Source organism: Homarus americanus, unplaced genomic scaffold (assembly GCF_018991925.1).
Source record: "Homarus americanus isolate GMGI-L3 unplaced genomic scaffold, GMGI_Hamer_2.0 scaffold36734, whole genome shotgun sequence".
NCBI lineage: Eukaryota > Metazoa > Arthropoda > Malacostraca > Decapoda > Nephropidae > Homarus > Homarus americanus.
Window position 1 is genome coordinate 8,142,736 of NW_024733126.1, and position 19,103 is coordinate 8,161,838.

At 41.0% G+C, this 19,103-nt stretch overlaps 1 protein-coding gene across 1 annotated transcript; it reads right to left on the reverse strand.

Annotated features, from left to right (window-relative positions):
* Window positions 1-3,714: 3,714 nt before the first annotated feature.
* On the reverse strand, window positions 3,715-8,992 carry LOC121869261 (carboxypeptidase B-like). Its single transcript, XM_042370508.1, has 9 exons — window positions 8,886-8,992; window positions 8,180-8,392; window positions 7,851-7,938; window positions 6,237-6,338; window positions 5,896-6,105; window positions 5,480-5,606; window positions 5,227-5,381; window positions 4,487-4,571; window positions 3,715-4,059 (listed from the first exon to the last, which is right to left on the reverse strand). Exons 1-9 carry the CDS (start codon window positions 8,978-8,980, stop codon window positions 3,884-3,886), a joined length of 1,251 nt encoding a protein of 416 aa, XP_042226442.1. The 5' UTR covers window positions 8,981-8,992; the 3' UTR covers window positions 3,715-3,883.
* Between the last annotated feature and the right edge of the window lie 10,111 nt (window positions 8,993-19,103).

The following is a 19,103-nucleotide window of genomic DNA, read 5'->3' on the forward strand; positions in this document are numbered from 1 at the left end:
ACTTTTCAACAGAAAACGGAGCAAGCTGAGAAACAAAGAAAACTTACATATATTATGGATAAATGAAGTATTTATTTATCTTACTTTACGCCCTTTTGGGGGGCATGGTTGATCTTGATAGTGAAGGGGATGTGTCACCTGCAGAGAACGCCGAGGAAGCGTTGTGTCAACATTGGCGAGACCATGTCCACAGGTATGCCCAGTCTTGGGGGACGACCACTGGTCCAGCTCCCACCTGTTCACCAAGCCCTCGACTATCATTAACCTCCTTTGAGTCCTCGGCCGCACGCGCACCACCTTGTACCTGTATGCCAACATGTTGACACCTAATAATAACTAGATAAAGATGCGATGGTATAGATAAGAGCAGCCAGTTTATTGTCATCTATCATCCTTTACGCGTATTTTTAAATCTCTGGAGCTCCCTGTAAATATTGACGGGTTGTTTCGACTTTTGTGAACAAAGTATTATGCATCATAAATGTTGTTTCTTTAATGTTTTTATTTATATTCATTATTCTAGTGATGTTGTAAACATCTCTGTTTTTGTTTTCCGCATAACTTAAAGGTCGTTAGAAATATTAAGCAATGATTGCTCTTTTAATATTTTACCTTATTTACCTAATGGCTACCCACTGGAGGTCACCATGCCAAGGGAAGGAGGCCAGTGACCTGTGTAGGATCCCTCCATTGTTCTTGATAATTTTGTCGCGGACTATTTTGAAGCCCAGTATTGTTCTTGACTCCGCAGATTGGGCTGGTAGACTGTCCCATAGGTCTACTACCCTCTGCGAGAAAAGGTATTTCCTTATTCTTTTACTTTATTTTTATCCTCTTTGCCACTTAAAAGCTCGTTAGCCGCTTGGGCGGTCGATCACGTCTTTGTTACGCAATATTGGCAAACACTGGGCAAGCACTGACTCCTGAACGTTTCTTTACCTACCCCAGTGTTGGTCAAGTTTGGTCTTGAAAGAGCTCACATCTGGTGCAATCACAACACACTCTGGCAGATTGTTCCAATAGTTTAAAATTCTCACTCCAAACAAATTTTCCCTCACAGTTTTCTGGACATGTGGCTTCTTCAACCTTGAGCTGTGACCTCCAGTGGGGTGAGCGTCCGCCAGCTTCAGGTATGGACAATCGACTGAGTAGCGCCCTGTGTGGTGATTATTGGCACGAAATCGTCATCCGTACCTGTCACAAGTGGGGTACCACAGGGCAGTGTATTGGGCCCGCTGTTGTTTGTTTGTTTCATAAATGACATGCCTGACGTTGTACACTCCTCCATGCAAATGTTTGCCGATGACGCCAAGTTATTTCGGGAAATTAAGAACCAAGCGGACTGTGAAGAACTGCAGAAGGACCTCTGTGGGTTCCAGGAATGGTCGAAGAAATGCCTGCTGAGATTCAATGTCACGAAGTGTAAGAGGATGCACCTGGGGCGTACCAACGGGAAGGAGGCGTATCATATGTCCCAACGGGATGAAGAAACTGCACTAGTTGAGACTGAATGTGAGAAGGACCTAGGTGTGTATGTTGACAATGAGCTGAAATTCTCGGGCCATTGCGAGAAGAAGGTAAACCAGGCAAATAAATTATTGGGTCTTATAAGAAGGTCGTTCAGATATCTAGGCGGTCCGTCCCTCGTAACGATTTTCTGGAGTACTGTCACCCCGTCTGGTCCCCTAGATATGCTGGGGACTGTCAGTTGGTTGAAAATGTTCAAAGGAGGGCCACCAGACTGGTGCCTGCACTTCGGCACTTCAGCTACCCTGAGAGATTGGAGCGCCTGAACTTGCCTAGCTTATACTACAGACGGGCAAGGGGTGACCTAGTTGAGGTGTATAAGCATCTCAGGGGGCACTACTCAGTCGAGTGTCCTTACTTGGAGCTGGCGGACGCTCGCCCCACAAGAGGTCACAGCTCAAGATTGAAGAAGCCGCAAGTCCAGAAAACTGTGAGGGCAAACTTTTTCGGAGTGAGGGTTGTAAACTCTTGGAACAATCTACCAGAGAGTGTTGTGACGGCACCGAGTGTGAACTCTTTCAAGCCAAGACTTGACCAACACTGGAGCGGGTTCAGGTACATTCAGGAGCCGGTGCATGCCCAGTGCTTGTCAACAGTGCGTGGCAGAGACGTGACCGATCGCCCGGGCGGCTAGCGAGCCGATCTTTTGGTGAAGAGGATAAATGAAAAGGAAAAGTAATCAGAGACGTGACCTATCGCCCAAGCGGGTAACAAGCCGATCAGTGGTGAAGAGGATAAAAGAAAAAGAAAAAGATGTTTATAAACTTCAATTAGGTCTCCCCTTGGAGGCAGATGCAGGCGTTCTAATCTCTCTGGGTAGCTGAGGTGCAGTCACCAGTCTGGTGGCACTCCTTTGGACATTATTGCTCAACTAACAGTCTCTAGCATATTCATGGGACCAGACGGGGAAGCACCACACTCTTGAAGACCGTTGCGAGGGACGGACCGACTAGATATCTGAACGACCTTCTTATCAGACCTACTATCATTCGTTCTGCAGAATAACTTTGTGACCTTGTATTTATTCGTGTTGGTGGTGTGTTTCACGTTTTCCATCCCTTTCAAGATTTTTACAGAAGTTAAGTTAAGTTAAGTTGAGTTGATACCTTTAGTTAAGATTGGAAAATAAATTTTTGTTTCTCATCATTGGTATTTATTGTTTACTAAATGAGTCGTCAGACCTTAGTTCTTAGCTTTTTTTTTATTCTACTTTTCTGCTCGTCAACCCTTAATGATAATGAGTTTTTGATCGGAAATTTTGCCCTACTTTAGCAATATGTTTTGTGGCTATATAAGACTGCATAGAATTCGTTAGCAGTACAAAAGAAATAACTAGTCAAGACTAAGGAGAAATACTTGAGAAATTGACCATGCCATCTCTAAGCACAGCAGCTGTCCTCAGTCAGGTCATAGGGTAAGGTGACCCAACCTTCTCACCTGGTTACAAATCTTCTTAATCACAAAATTATCCAGTTTGTATATACCATGACCGGAACATTGTGGACTCCTGCTGTCCCCTAGGGACTTGATCTCACTCTCCTCTAATGTATATATTAGCCTTGTCAAGTATTTCCTTAGTCTGTACTCACCCCTGAAGATGTGAATTACACGAAAGCACTTGGGAACTTCGTGTTTTCTTGTTTCCTTGTGGTTATCAGCATATACCTGGATCACGCGCACCTACAGTGATTTACTTGTGTGTGTATGTATATATATATATATATATATATATATATATATATATATATATATATATATATATATATATATATATATATATATATATATATATTTCATGTAAATCCACAATGAAAACGTGGATAAGATAAATCTTGATAAAATCACACGGGAGAATGGAAACAACGGAGTACCTTAGCTTTCGTCTTTATTCAAGACATCTGAAGATGTCTTGAATAAAGACGAAAGCTAAGGTACTCCGTTGTTTCCATTCTCCCGTGTGATTTTATCAAGATATATATATATATATACATATGTATATATTTCATGTAGATCCACAATGAAAACGAAGATAAGATAAATCTTGATAAAATCACACAGGGAAAACCCGGAAAAGGGAAACAATGGAGCATCTTAGCTTTCATCTTTATTCAAGACATCTTCAGAGGCAGTTCCCTGCTGATATATATATATATATATATATATATATATATATATATATATATATATATATATATATATATATATATATATAATTTATTGTTAGATGTGGACGATGCTTACGGGAGATGGCGTCATAGATGAATGGTGTTATCGCCTGAGTAATATTTGGTAGTGGTGGTGGGTACTGCTGGATACACTCAACTGTCTGATGCAGCAGCAGGTTGGTGTCTACTGTTTATATTGCTTGAACGGCAGCCTTAATACCGGCCCAGGTCTCCTCGCCTGTTGGAATGATCTGTTCTTTTGGCAAGAGGAAGCCATAGGAGCCTGTGTCACGCAACTCCAGGCCAAAAGCGTACTCCACACCAGCGCTGTCGTAGGCCCAGTCGATGCTGCCTCCCGCCGCCATGTCTGACACACACCGACACATGCAATGTATTAGTCGACGTAAATTTTTAACAAACCTTATATAACGTTTTAAAAATATTTTCAGGAATTACTTATACACTGACCTGACGCTCACATTCTGAGCATCTTCCCCGTAGCTCATATCATTCATCTTCCTTACATAGTGAACAATGTAATACTGAAATGAGTACTTTGAGCATACATGTGGCAGGAGAAAATGCAAGTGAAATACAAAAGTTTGAAACTAGGTACTGTAGGTGGCTGGCTATATCGTGTGTGTTGTCAAAAACTGTTGCGTCAGACTTGAGGTTGTAATTTAAACTGGCGAGTGATTCTGTTCTACTTCTGACCAGATAAAGTATATTAATAAGGCAACTTGTCATCCTTGTCAAGGAGGAGGTGGAGGTAACAAGTCAGACTGTCAACTTACAAATAACGTCAGCGATGTTGCCGTACTGGTACCTGGTGCCGTGAACTGCCTCCAGCGCTACCACTGCCTCCCCAGCCACGCGGTACTGTCAGGGTCACATACACATTATTATAATAACAGTAATAAACTTGCTGGTTAAATATGGAAACTTTTAATAAAACGTTTTCAATTTTGCAGTTACAAGTTAATCCTTTACAGATGCCAATTGACAAGCTGTGAATTAGAAATCTTGCCTTTTACTTTAATTATCTCTTCCAAAGTCTTAGATAAGAATAAACCTCATAGTCACTTTATACTTTCATAAGAACATAAGAACATAAGAAAATAAGGAGTCTGCAATAGGCTGGTTGGCCTGTGCATGGCAGCTCCTGTCGAGAGTTACTACCACTCTCTATCATCCATTAATCTATCTAGCCTCCTTTTAAAACTTTCCAGCGTTCCCGCACTAACTACAAAATTGCTAAGCTTGTTCCACTCGTCCATCACCCTATTTGTGAACCAGTTCCTTCCTATCTCCCTCCTAAACCTTAATGGTTACATGCTGTAAAATCAAGGCAGGGTAAACTTTTCTGGGGTTGAGAACTCTAGGAACAACCTGACAGAGTAAACTCTATTGTACCTTCACTGAGTGTGAGCTCAATCAAGACCAAACTCGATCAACACTGGAGCAGGTGCAGATAAAAATGAAGCCCCAGTTCACCCCCCTCAAAAGCAACTCACGATTCACATAATGTTCTTACTTGTTCGTCGTAGTTAGCGGGCTTGTCATTCGTGTAGCCGTAGGGGGTCATCCATAACTGGGAGTAGGAGTGGATCGTGACGAACATTTTTACGCCCAGATCTTTAATGGAATCCCTCACAACCTGACTTTCCTTCTCAGAGAACGCAGACTTTCCTGAAAAGTCATCAACAAAATAATATTTTTCTCCAATAAATGGTTTGTATTGATTCTATCGGTATAATTTAACACATTTTGTCATGTGTTTTACTTACCGTGGTAAAGGTCGGAACAGGGATTGTCGGAAGTCCCGATACCTCCGAAGTCTGAATCGAAGTTACGGTTGCAGTCGACGCCATGACAGATAGTGTTGGGGACGCGGTTCTTGCGCCAAAGACGATCCTGAGATAAATTAAATAATGTTACCACATTCTCAGTATGTTGAGTGTTTCGTTAAATACTTAGCAAAACTTCCTCGTTATTAAAGGAAGAACATTGATTTCAAATGAGTGAATTATGAATTCTAATATCTTATTTTTTCTTGTTCAGTGGACGAGTTTTTATGTATACAGAAAACACGTCTAACAAGAAGTTGCTAACTCTTCACCTACACTATTACATAAACAGGAGAGCACATAAATCCTCCCTAACCCAACCTTTATTATCACTCGCTAGAAACACAGTAACTCACAGAAGTCCAGGTGTACTCGTAGCCGTCAGGGTTGACGACGGGCATGATGTGGAAGTCGTAGGAGTCCAGGAGGGCAGAGACCTCACTGTCGCTGTTGCTTCCAGAGGTCAGTTGGTCTAATATGTACTGACAGGTGGCGTGAGCGATCCACTCGCGGGCGTGGATCCCACAGTCGATCCAGATTACAGGTTTGGAACCTCCAGTGGAAACCTGTCAGTAAATAATCTTTATGAAGCCGTCTCTTTATACTGCACCTCATATTAGAAATATTACTGATGACGAGAGTTCACTATGTCGTGAATGCAGCTTGTGGCTATAGGGCCTGGTGTGTGGTGTTATACCTTGGCAACGCGGATGTCTCTGCCCTCGTAGGTGGTGGCAGCCGTGTAGATTGTTACTAGGTCAGGGAAGTCTGTTTCCGCGCCTTTCAGGATGGAGTAGATCTGTTAACACAGGGAAATGCCGCTGATGTTTATGTCGGAAATATTAGTAAGATAGAGCTTTGTTAGTCATGACTATTTGATGATAAATTCCTTTGATGGCCAAGCACAAGTTGATCAATGATTCCCAGCATGGCTTCACAAGCGGGCGTTCGTGTCTAACTAATCTATTAACATTCTTTTCATCAGTTTTCGAATCGGTGGACGAGGGGCACAATTATGATGTGGTATATCTCGACTTTAGCAAAGCCTTCGACAGAGTCCCCCCACGAAAGACTAATTAGAAAGGTAGAAGCGCATGGCATCAAAGGTAATATCCTTAAATGGTTTAGGGCGTGGTTACTGGACAGGAAACATCAAACATCGAGTGAGCATAAACGGCACTAAATCGCATTGGAGCAACGTCACTAGTGGAGTTCCCCAAAGTTCAGTATTGGACCATTATTATTTATTATATACATAAACGACATAGATATCGGCATAGACAGCAACATAAGTAAATTTGCTGATGACACTAAAATAGGACGTGTAATTAAATCTGACGAGGACTCTGCAAAACTACAGGAAGATGTAAACAAATTTTTCGAATGGTCGGAAAAACGGCAGATGAAATTCAATGTGGACAAATGTAAAGTACTCAGTATAGGAGATGTAAACAGAGAAACCAGTTAACAGATGAACAACGATGCCATTGTGGAATCCGACTGCGAGAGAGATTTAGGAGTAATGATAAGTAGGAATCTTAAGCCAAGTCAGCAATGTGTTTTTGCTCGTAACAAGGCTAATAAAGTACTTGGGTTCATACAAAGGAGTGTTAGTTACAAGACTAGCGAGGTCATCTTAAAATTATATCTTGAGCTTGTGAGACCTCACCTGGATTACGCAGTTCAGTTCTGGTCACCGTATTACAGAATGGATATAGAATCCTTGGAAAGAATCCAGAGGAGAATGACAAGACTAATCCCGGGCATCAAGAACCTTGAGTACAGAGACAGGTTAAAGCATATTAATTTGCACTCCCTCGAGAGACGTAGAGTGAGGGGCGACATGATAGAGGTGTATATATGAAAGTCAGGCTTAAACAAAGGGGACATTACAAAGGTACTCAAACTATCCAACCAGGAGCGAACTCGTAACAATGGTTTTAAATTAGACAAATTTAGATTTCGGCGTGAAATAGGTAAACACTGGTTTGGAAACAGAGTAGTGGATGAATGGAACAAGTTACCAATTATCATCATTAACTCGAATACGCTGGATAGCTTCAAACATAGGTTGGATGCTTATATGAGCAACAGGGGTTGGGTATAAACGGGACTGCCCAGTACGGGTCAATAGGCCCGCTGCAGTTTCCTCCATTCTTATGTTCTTATGTTCTTAACAATGATATGATTGATGCGACACAGTGTACAGTAATTGTGACCATGAATAGTAATTGTTATTGTTATGAGCGACAGTGTGTAAGGCCTGTTGCATCTTGGGTCACACCAGGAAGGCGTCAGATTCATTACTAACTTCATCAGTTCTGTGGTAGTCAGCGTGATCAAACTTGTGTGGCATCGACTGACTCGTCTTGTACTGGGCAGACTCCGTGTTGATGAGCCTGAGGGATCATTGCGGTGAGGATCTGAGTCTTATGAAAGAGGCTAAGTGGTTTAGACTTATTAAAAATAAATAAAAGTGGAAGACGATAAGAGTGAAAACATATATTTATGTCATTATATGTTGGATGAAGAGAAGTCATGTTTGCATAATCATAAGAGTCAAATAATTTGTTTAATTATGCAAGAATATTACTTCTGTAGTATTATGGGAAGACCAAACAAAGGTCGAGGAGGACTTACGCCTGGACATCATTGATCTTGATAGTGAAGGGGATGTGCCGCCGACGGAGAACGCCAAGGAAGCGTTGTGTCAACCTCGGCGACACCATTATGTCCATAGGTGTGCCCAGAGCCTTGAGGGACGACCATTGGTCCAGCTCCCACCTGTTCACCAAGCCCTCCACTATCATTACCTCCTCGTGAGTCCTCGGCCGCACACTCACCACCTTGTACCTGTATGTCAACATGTTCGTTTAGTTTATACGTTAACCGCTGAGAGCTTATAATATGATGTCTCTTAACCCCTATATTTGATTACCCAGAATGACGTGAGAAAAATGTTAACGATTCTGAGTACTGTATGTCCTTACCTCTTAATTCATGTCCCTTATGTCAACAAATGGCTTTTAAATTGCTACCTGAAACTGTTTTTTGCTTCTAGCGGTGAATGCATGATAAAAATCTAAGCTAACCTACAACTTAACTTGATCTATCCCCGCCGAGTTCCATAGCTAGTAACAGAATAAGGGTAGAGAGGATAATGAAGAAGCAGTTTGTAGGGGTAGTACCTGTGTCATCAAGTGCTTATGTCGTATCCTGTAGTTTTAGACTTAATGTTTCCAAAAGTCAAAGGGGGATAGTAATACGTTGCGTTATTCAGGTCTTCCCCCTTTTCCACTAATGTTAGTTAGCAATATTAAGAAGTGTAAATGTCTTCAAGTCTCACCTTTGGTACTCGATAGCGGAGGTGAGGGCCGCCACACCCAGCAGCATTACGACAGTGAGCTTCATCTTTTTACCCTCGTACCTCTGTGTTGTCATTTGTCACCCACCTGTTTTATACCCAGACTACCAACGGCCGAGATAAAACCTCCTCCCCCCCCCTCTCCTCACCTCTTCCCTTATCACATAATGGATACCAAACTGTGGAATGCTCTGCCTTCTATGTTTCTATGCTCATGCAATGTCTCACTTCAAAAAGCTGGTTTTCCGGCATCATCGTGGTGTAGATTAATATAGTCTTTTTTTATTTCTTTTTTAATACTCATTTGTTCACCCCCTAGGCTCCGTTGTGGGTCAATGACCTGTGCCCGGGTGGGCTATACCCCGTAAAAAAAAATAATGACGGACGTGGATAAAACGCAAATACCCGAAAAGGTTGGTGTTTTATAGAGTATACTGTATGTCTAAGAGGAATTGTGTGATTCTTTACTGGTAAATGTTGTAGTACACAGGCTGGTATGAATTAACCCATACTGTTGCTGACGTGATGGAGGTCGTGGTGTGTAAGGCGATAATATTGACCACACTTGCTGACCAAAATTAAGCTAAACATAACGTGACACAAAATAGACAAGGTCACTAGGTCAGGTTAGGATTTTTTAGGTTTATTCTATCTGTGTCGTATAACAGTCGAAGGATTTACGTCTTGGCATCCCCCCCCCCCCAACCCTTTATTCCAAGGTGTCATGTAACAATTTTCTTTATTTGTATTACATAATGGTTTCCCAGTATTTGTAGTGCGCACGTTTTCATTAGTTGTGTTGCATAACAGTTTTATTTTACTCATTTGTGTGATTGTTTGTATTATAAATTTTTATTGCTATATATGTTGTGCCGTACATCGTAACAGTTTATTAACAATATGTTTTTTTGTGGTCGGCTAGTGTTCACAGGTAGAGACAACACACTTTCCAATTTACTAGAGACGCGCTATACTGTACGTATTCCCGACCCTTAATACCATACCAAACTGTAGTGTCTTGAGTGATATTCTTTTTTCTTTTTATCCTCTTCACCACTGATCGGCTCGTTCGCCGCTTGGGCGATCGGTCACGTCTCTATTACGCACTGTTGGCAAGTACTGGGCATTCACCGGCTCCTGAATGTACCTGAACCTGCTCCAGCGTTGGTCAAGTCTTGTCTTGAAAGAGCTCACACTCGGTGCCGTCACAACACTTTCTGACTTACTCACTGACGGAATGAATGTTGTTTAAGCTGGGATACGTAGTGTTTTACGATATAGTGCGGCAGCCGGGCAGATACCGTACTCGTGTCCTGTCCTAACGGGTTGCTGCTTCACTCCACCAGCTGAGAATGGGTGGCCAACTCGAGTTTGGGATGTGATGTTTCTTGAGTCGAATCGAATCGTATCGATGGGTGGAGTAAAGTTTGAATATTTTTTGATCCACTGGTGCGTAGGCTGGTGGTACGGGAATTGGACTTGGAGGTTGGTGGTGGAGTTTGAAGGGACTTGGGGTTGGTTGATAGTGCAAGTAAAAAGAGAGAAAAGGTAAATATGGGGAGAATTGACAGATCCCGGGGCTCAACTCAAGTGTCCTTGGCAACTTATGTTTGGTATGAAAGTCATACAGCTGTTTTTGTGTGTTTTGTTTTGTTAATCACGTGCATTTATCTTTGTGTTCTTGTATCCTGCTCAGTGGTGGGGAGTCTAGTTCCAAGTCCTCGTGTTCTGAGTAGGTCCTCCCATCTTTTGATTATTTTTTTTTTACGGGAATTAGCCCACCCGGGCACAGGTCAAACGACCCACAACGGGGCCTGAGTGGCGAAAAAAAAAGAACAGAAATAAATTGAAAATAGAGAAGAAAAAGGTACTACTGTGTTAATCTACACCATGAAGATGCCGGAAAACTAACTTTAAAGTGAGACAGATTGTATAAGTATGGAAACACAGAAGAAGGCAGAGCATTCCACAGTTTGGCTGTGTGAGGAAAGGAGGTACTATAACGGGTTATTCTCGTGTGCCCGACATCCACAGAGAAACGGTGGGCACCGCGGGCCCACGGCCTTGCTGGCGGTACACAGGATGCCAAATCCACCGAACATTGCCCTTTAAAGTACCTGTATAAAGAGAGAGAGTGAAGCAACATTGCGGCGAAGAGAAAGGGAAGAGAGATTGTCGACTAAAGTAGGAGTTAATAAGATATGAGAGCAGTACTCCAAGTTAGGACGAATGAATCCCTTATATACTTGGAGCAACTGCTCAGGAGTGAAGTAACTACGGCATCTGTACAGCATTCCCAACTTTCGGTGTAGGTGTGTCTCAGTATAGTGCGGTTGGTGGTTGTTGCAGGGCTTTCCTTCTGCTGTAGGGGAACCAAGCGTGTTCACTCAGTCTAGTTCCTTGCTGGTGGTATAGGTCTGGTTCTTCTACTCGTTCTTTGATTGGTTCTATCTTGGTTGTATATTTTGTCCGAATTTTTCTTTGCTTGCTTGTGCAGATGTGTGTTTGGTTCCATTTTCACTCTCTGATGTAGTCTGACGTTGGGGATCATGGCAGGGTATCTTATGTTGTATATGGTCTGAATGCTCTACTTAGTATTACTAGGAGTTTCTTCATATTTGTTTTATTTGCTACACGCAAGGGTATGGGTGAATATACTAGGACGGATTTGACATGCTGGAGTACAATGCCGGTTACCATATTGCTTCCATATGTACTTTGTTTATATAGTGCCATGAGTGTTATTTATATATTCTATCAACCTGAATAAAATTAAGCTCAATTTTTTTCTGATAAAGTTGAAAGTCATCTTAAACCACCTAACGGCGCCAGTGTGTGAAGAGATTTTCCCGAAACTTATCAGAACATAAGCAGAAAGCCTAACAATATGTAGGTAGTCATGTATGAATACCTAGATACAACGTGTTAATATATATTTTTTATAGACCCATATTAATGAAATATTGTTCGAATAGTGGTGGGCGTTTTTTCGTAATAGAGTTTCACTACCCTAAAACAGCAATATTATTGGCAAACATTTCTTATTTGAATAGATGTCCTCCAATTTAATGTGAAATGAGCACACTACACCAGCTGCCCACAATAAGTAACAAGTAAATACTTATTATCACGACCCTACTTCACATGTATGGATCCATCCACCAAAACAATGTTGTGAAGAGTTTATTGAGTAATAATTCACATGTTTACCTGTAGTTAAATAGATATTGTCAATAATTTACAGTTGTAGCGAAGTTTATTCAGGCATTATCCTCCTTCTCCTCATTCCCTGGTCGTGTTTTCACAGCCTTTCCTCCTCAGTCTCACATTCCTATATCTCGGTATCAGTTTGTCTTTTCTTCTTGGTGGGGTGCCATGACTTAACAAGGTGTATGTAAATAATACTGTATGCTGCAGCTATCACACACTGTATGATAGCTGCAGTATGCAGTATTATTTGGCGGAGAAGATGAATGTTGAAGTAATATAATGTAAGGTTGTGTAGTAGCAGAGGAGGTCAATGGTGTTATCGTGGCGTGATCTGGGAGGTATATTGAGGGAACACAATAGCTCTGTACTACCCTCTCAAGGTCGTGAGACTCCCTACACCTGTCACACCACCATCACCACTATGACACTCTGCCACTATGGTTTACCAACAAGGTGTCATACAGATATATCATCACCGTATGCACCAACACTAACACTAGTACAACTACCAATATAAAATGGACCACCTGTACTTTTTACTGTATTTTGTGTATATTATCTGTAACAATACCATACAGTTGACTAACATTATACTCATTATTGTCTCTAGACTCTGAAGTGTGCGTAATTAGCTATGTATTACGAGTATGTAAATTCTAATAATGGAAGCCAGGTTTAAGGTGAGTGCATTATGGGGAAGCTTATTACTGTCAAGGTCCACCCTTACCCTTTCCTGCTCTTTCACCCCCCTTCCCGCCGTATTAAAAGAGTGTATTTAAAGTAACATCTTTAGTTCACGAGGTTATGCGATGTGAGACGTACACCAGGTGTTGGATCTCATCAGTGTCAGGTAACAGGTGACATTAGAGGCCAGACAGAAGTAGTGCCTCGACACCTCTTTCTCTCTCCATCACTTGGTAATGAGCAGAGAACTCGGGTATTCCCCTTATTCTTGAAAAAAAATATTAGCTTCTTTTCAACACAGTGTATAGATACGAGCAATGTAAACTCATATATTTGTTAATAATTTATTCCATACTTTGGTTCAGGGATGTACTAGGTTTATGTGTGTATTAATGGTAACACCCATTTAGGGTTTATTAAAAATAAAACATCCAAATCTGAAAGTGTTCAAAATATTTACATGGTATGTCATATAACAACAAAATGAAGCATGGGTGGATGAACATCATAATTTAGGTCAAATGTGATACAAGAAGCATAATAGTAGTGATTATGTTATACTGACAGATTCTGGGATCACTAAGTCTAAGGGGATAACTTAACTCTCTTCTTAATTTCTAAGGGTTGCTGCCACCAGACCCCCTCTGGGCAGTAGCTCGTTAGGTAGCGGGCAGAGTGAACTAGGCATTGGGTTGTATTTTTCATTGACCAGATCGATAAGGGAAAGAAGGGTGAAACAATAACATGTCTGAACTAATTTATTCCTTATAAAACATTCCGTTAAAATACAAGTGACTTGGCCTGCCTCAGAAGAATCACCTGTTACATTACAAAAAGAGTTGGCTTTCATCAGAAGAACAACTATTATTTTCATTACACTTTTCTTGATGAGCAGATGGGATACTTCCCAGGTAATCATACCAGTACTGGTTCCACACCTGGTATTATAGGTCGCTCCACGTAGCGACAGCGAAACTTCTCAAGTATACAGTGATTTTCTCCTCTCCTAGGTGATGATATGTAGGGTATCTACAGATTCACAGTGGTGGTGCAGGATCACTGTGAGCTGACGCTCCCCACATGGTGTGGCCTTCACAGTGTGGTCATGGCTGACGCCCGAGAGGCGCTCAGAACGCGTCCTATGTTGGGAGAAGTCGAGGCATCACTAAGAATAATGCCTGAGGGGCTTTCGTCACCACACACTAGTACATTATGACTTCACTTTATAACATCAGGCAAGGTTTTAAGATGTACAAACTGCTAGATAAGTCTTTTTAGGGTTGAATAAAGCATGAAGGGCACTGACCTGTGTTGGGAGAGGTCGAGGCATCACTAAGGGTAATGTCCTGACTCCCACCCTCCTCTCTGTTTAAGTCTACAGTTTCCAATCTTTAATTTTCACTTTGAATTCTTATGGTTCTCACATCTCCATTTTCCTATCTATTGTGACCTTATGCTTTATAAATACATATCTTAATCCTAAATTATCCACTAAGGTAAGGTTCTGGTTTGCTAGTTCCTGGGTAAATTCATTGGGTTATAATATCAATGCGGTATGCCAAAGGAGGCCTAGGCGCCCACCCGAACAAAGCCTAGCGTCCTATTTTCATGCCGTGGGTATACAGTACAAGATATTCTCTTTGAAGCATAGTTTCTGGATCACTTCCAACACTTCACATAGTTCTGATACCTTTACCCTTTTCCAGATCATTGTTCTCATGTATTTTCATCTGACATCTGCGGTTGTTCACTAAACATTCACAGACGTAAATAGTGTGATTTTCAAACCACGATCTACACTTAGCCCGGTTAGTACACTAGCCCGGATCAATTGGACTCTCATAACCATCCTATAGATACCTTGAGTTCTCCTTAATGGTATGAGTACATACAATTACTACTGTATTATATACCCGTAGCTGGGTACAATTCATCAAATAATTCCGTATCACACATTAGGTGAGTTAGTCTTTATCAATGATTCCCGTTTTCTGAGATTCTACAAGCGCGGTGGATTTGAATGTTATGTAGCGTAATATGAATTAAAGGTTTTTTTTTAGGAATGACAATGATGTGCGCAGTACAATGAAAGAGCTTTAAAAAATGGCTTGTATATTCACAAAGTATTGTTAGCAGCCTAATTCTTTAAAGAAATGTCACCATCTATTGTATATGGACATAAACTTTCGTCGATTGTTTCAAAAGAGATTTCATTTCTTAGGAGTGCCATGAATATCCTCACTCAGGCATAGACAACTTAAAGCACATCCTTCACCCATTAAATTGGGTTACTTGAATATTAGGTACCCCAACTTATTTCACCGGATTAACATTCCTCACGCTAAACTAATCCAATCTAACCCCTAGGTAGCGTCAGGGTGGTTAATTTCCAGGTGAAAAAATGCTGGGGTATCTAATAGTCATCCGATTTATCATATTTAATCATTATCTCACTGATCATATACATTACAGCCTTGGTTTAAGGGAACAAAGACGCAGTTTATGAAATGCGTTTCTTTCTCTATATCTTATATCGTGGGCATTTCCGAGCAGTTTATTACATACTTGGGCAGTCTTTAGTAATTTTTCAGCTTTGCATAGAGTTATAATGCCGTGGCATAAATACCTATTTTAAAAAGGCGATATCAGTTTACGACTTTACGGTGTTTCAGAATATGGCCAACTGTGTCCGTTGTTTATCATATGACAAAAACAATGACATCATACTTAAAAATTTGGGAACTACAATAACCGTCTTCAAAAAAGACACTGATAATGTTAATATAAACTTTTTAAATCATGAGTGAGGGTGTCTTGTGGGTGGAGCTTTGTGTTGATTATTTCTAGTATTTTTCAATATACAAAATCCCTAGACACTAAATATAAATATATGTATTTGTAAATATAATAGTACATTCTTCACTATAACGCTATACTTTTATTCAGTGCTTTTTGATGTTTAGTAAGTCGCTGGTCTCTCATTAGGCCTACCTGGTAATCTGATACTTCGGAGTATTAGTGTAAAACCAAATATTCCAGATATCTGACACCTTAGTGGCCTATTTCAATCCTCTAGGTGTATTTTTTTTACTCTATTATATATCATCTGGATTAAATGTTACCCCGCATGGATATCGTGCAAAGGGATTTTTAGTACATCATTTGACAGTTCATATGCTTATTACGTCTACATTAAGTTTCGGTCGTATTAGAAAGTTCTTGTCAAGTCTGTAATACCGTGAAGCAGTTGTAATAATGTGTAGTACACGCTGGTGTACTAATTTGTTGAGTTACAAGATATTTTTCGATAAGTTACTCCTTAGAAACCTGTTACGATACGGGTGAGTGAACATCTTACACAAGTCTTCCCAGCCCATTATATCACAGAAAACGGATGTGACAAGGTACAGATGTACACGAAACATGGTATTGCTGATCATCCTTAGCACTTTCAGGGTACTGTACACCTGCCTGTAGTTTGAGTTATCTGGAAATAAGTATACAAATTAGTATCAGCATACAGCTAGAGGTGACACAGATATTACTTGCTTGAGAACCTCACACCCCAAACAGTCGCATAATCATTGCATCATGATTGAGTCGTGTTCTGATATTCATAAAGTGGGTTTTACTTCCACACAAAATATTAAACTCCATAATGTTATTATTTACCTTCCTTGGTGACCATTCACATAAAACTTAGCAGTTCTTTGATGGTATAATTAACAACCTGCCACTATTTATCTCCTGTCCTAGATTTGCCATCCTGGTATTCAGTTAATTCTGTTCCACAGTGCTGACAAGTTGTACCCAAGTGCTAGGCATGTACGGGCTCTTGGACGTATCTCAATATGTACCAGTGTTGTTCAAGTCTGGCCTCAAAGGAACTCTCACATGGTTCCCCTCTGTTTCTCGTTGTTTGCCACATGACCACACCGAGGCGAAGAGGATAAAGGTAAAAAAAAAATACTGTACATGGGATCTGTCACCGAATACACACACACACACACAGTGACATCAATCGACAGATCCCTCATCTGCCTCTCACACACACACACCATCGAGAAGTGTTATTTCCCTTCAGCGCTGGTCATGAAGGTGAGGTAACAAGAAACACCTTTATTAATTATTTCAAAATTTTCAGACATATTCAGTAATTAGTAACAGTTCACCATGTTGCTCGTGTACGTATTTCCTGAAACACATTTACTCTTTGATGCACGTACAGTATGTATACACTCATCAAAATGTCTAACGCTGAGAATACTCTTTAAACTGTTACTGAAACGGTAAATAATTTGATCGAATTTTTATGATTAGGATGTATAGTGGTTATTTTATTCTTAATTCGGTGTTCATTATATAATAAATCAGTTTCTCCTTTTACATTTTTATGAGTAACTAATATCTTCATCGGGTGTTGGTGGGTATAGACGCCGTATTCTCATCGGGACTCGCTGGCGTAGACTATAAAAAAACTGTGACCCTTGATATCAATTCCTTTTTTAATGCGATTATTTAGTATCTATGTAGAAAGCATTGCCACGCATATAATTTCAATGCCGTGGCTCTAACATTGTGTTGGGTAATGTCTAGGTGACAAAATCCTCAGACCTGCCACATACTGCATTTCCTTCTCACTCATTCGTGTTGTCAGGTCATAATTACGGACCTGACGACGATGGTATCAAAAATAGTCGCGGGAATGATGGTTTGATAGAGCTTATGTTGTCAGTGAAGAGACATTCAGTAGACGACGGCATTGTGGGTGCGGGCGAATCAATCAGTTAATTTCAAGTTCGCATATACGTGGATTTTGCCCAGTGGCGGCCGGAAGAGGAAAAAGTAGTGTGTGTGTGGGGGAGTGGGGTCACCCGGTACTTCTTACTGAAGGTTAATAATGGCCCAGAGACAAAAACGATAAGTGACCCCACAAGTAACCCAGCGTGACCAATCTGACCCCAGCGGAACTGTGAATAGTGACCTCCAAAATGACGACACTCTTTCACTGTTATTTTATACAAGATTTTGCTTCGCCTGGTATTATTATTTTATTTTTTCAATATTTATTATTTATTATTTCGGGCGACTTTTAAAAGAATATTTGCCTACACTCTGAGCATCTATAGGTTCTTACAGTGCTACGAATATATGCACGGTATGAATATTTTTAGATCACCTGAAAATTAGACACCCAAGCTTTTATTTCACCTGAAGATTAACCACCTTAACGCTAACATAAACCTTAACCCCAATGTACCACTAGAGAAATAAAAGGAAAAGTCACCTAAACTCGATTTGTAATTTTGAGATAACATCACCACCGTTGTCCTCAGATACGATGAATAATAACTCACTGGAGCACCTGCAATTATGTGCAGGTAACGTGAGAGGTGGTTGTTGCTGGAAGAAAATTGAGACGGAAAGGGAAAGGAAGTTGGCAGAGATTAAGGCGGAAGAAGAAACAATGGAAGAGGGAGTATAGGAGGAGGATGTAACAAAGGAGGATTGGGTAAGGGAACAGGAAGATGAAATATGGAAGAAATGAGAAGAGAAGAGAAGAATGGGAATAGGACGAAAAGATTGAGAAACGGGAGGTGGAAGATGAAGAGAAGATGAAAAATAAAAATTAATAAAAATAAAGAAAAATGCATCAGAAAAGAAATAACTGGATGGAGATTATAATAAGAAGAATAAATAACCGAAGAATTCACAGGAGAAGGAAGAGGAAAGGGATGATTAATTGCAAGAGGGAAAGAAACAAATGAAGAAATGAAGAATAGCTGGTGAGAGGAGGTTGTCTGGCTGGGTCACCGCCTCCTGCCCGCCATATTATTACTTTCACCTCCCAGTAAAATAATGTGTCGAACGCCCCTTCACACCACACATCACCAGACGCTACCACACCACACCACCACACACCTACATAACACCACCACACGCCTACATAACACCACCACACGCCTACATAACACCACCACACACCTACATAACACCACCACACGCCTACATAACACCACCACACGCCTACATAACACCACCACACACCTACATAACACCACCACACACCTACATAACACCACCACACGCCTACATAACACCACGACACGCCTACATAACACCACGACACGCCTACATAACACCACCACACGGCTACATAACACCACCACACGCCTACATAACACCACCACACGCCAACAGAACACCACCACACGCCCACAGAACATTTACCCACACCACACTACCACACACCTAAAGCACACCGCTTGGGAAGCCAGTGCGATAGGTTTGAGAAAGACTGTGCAC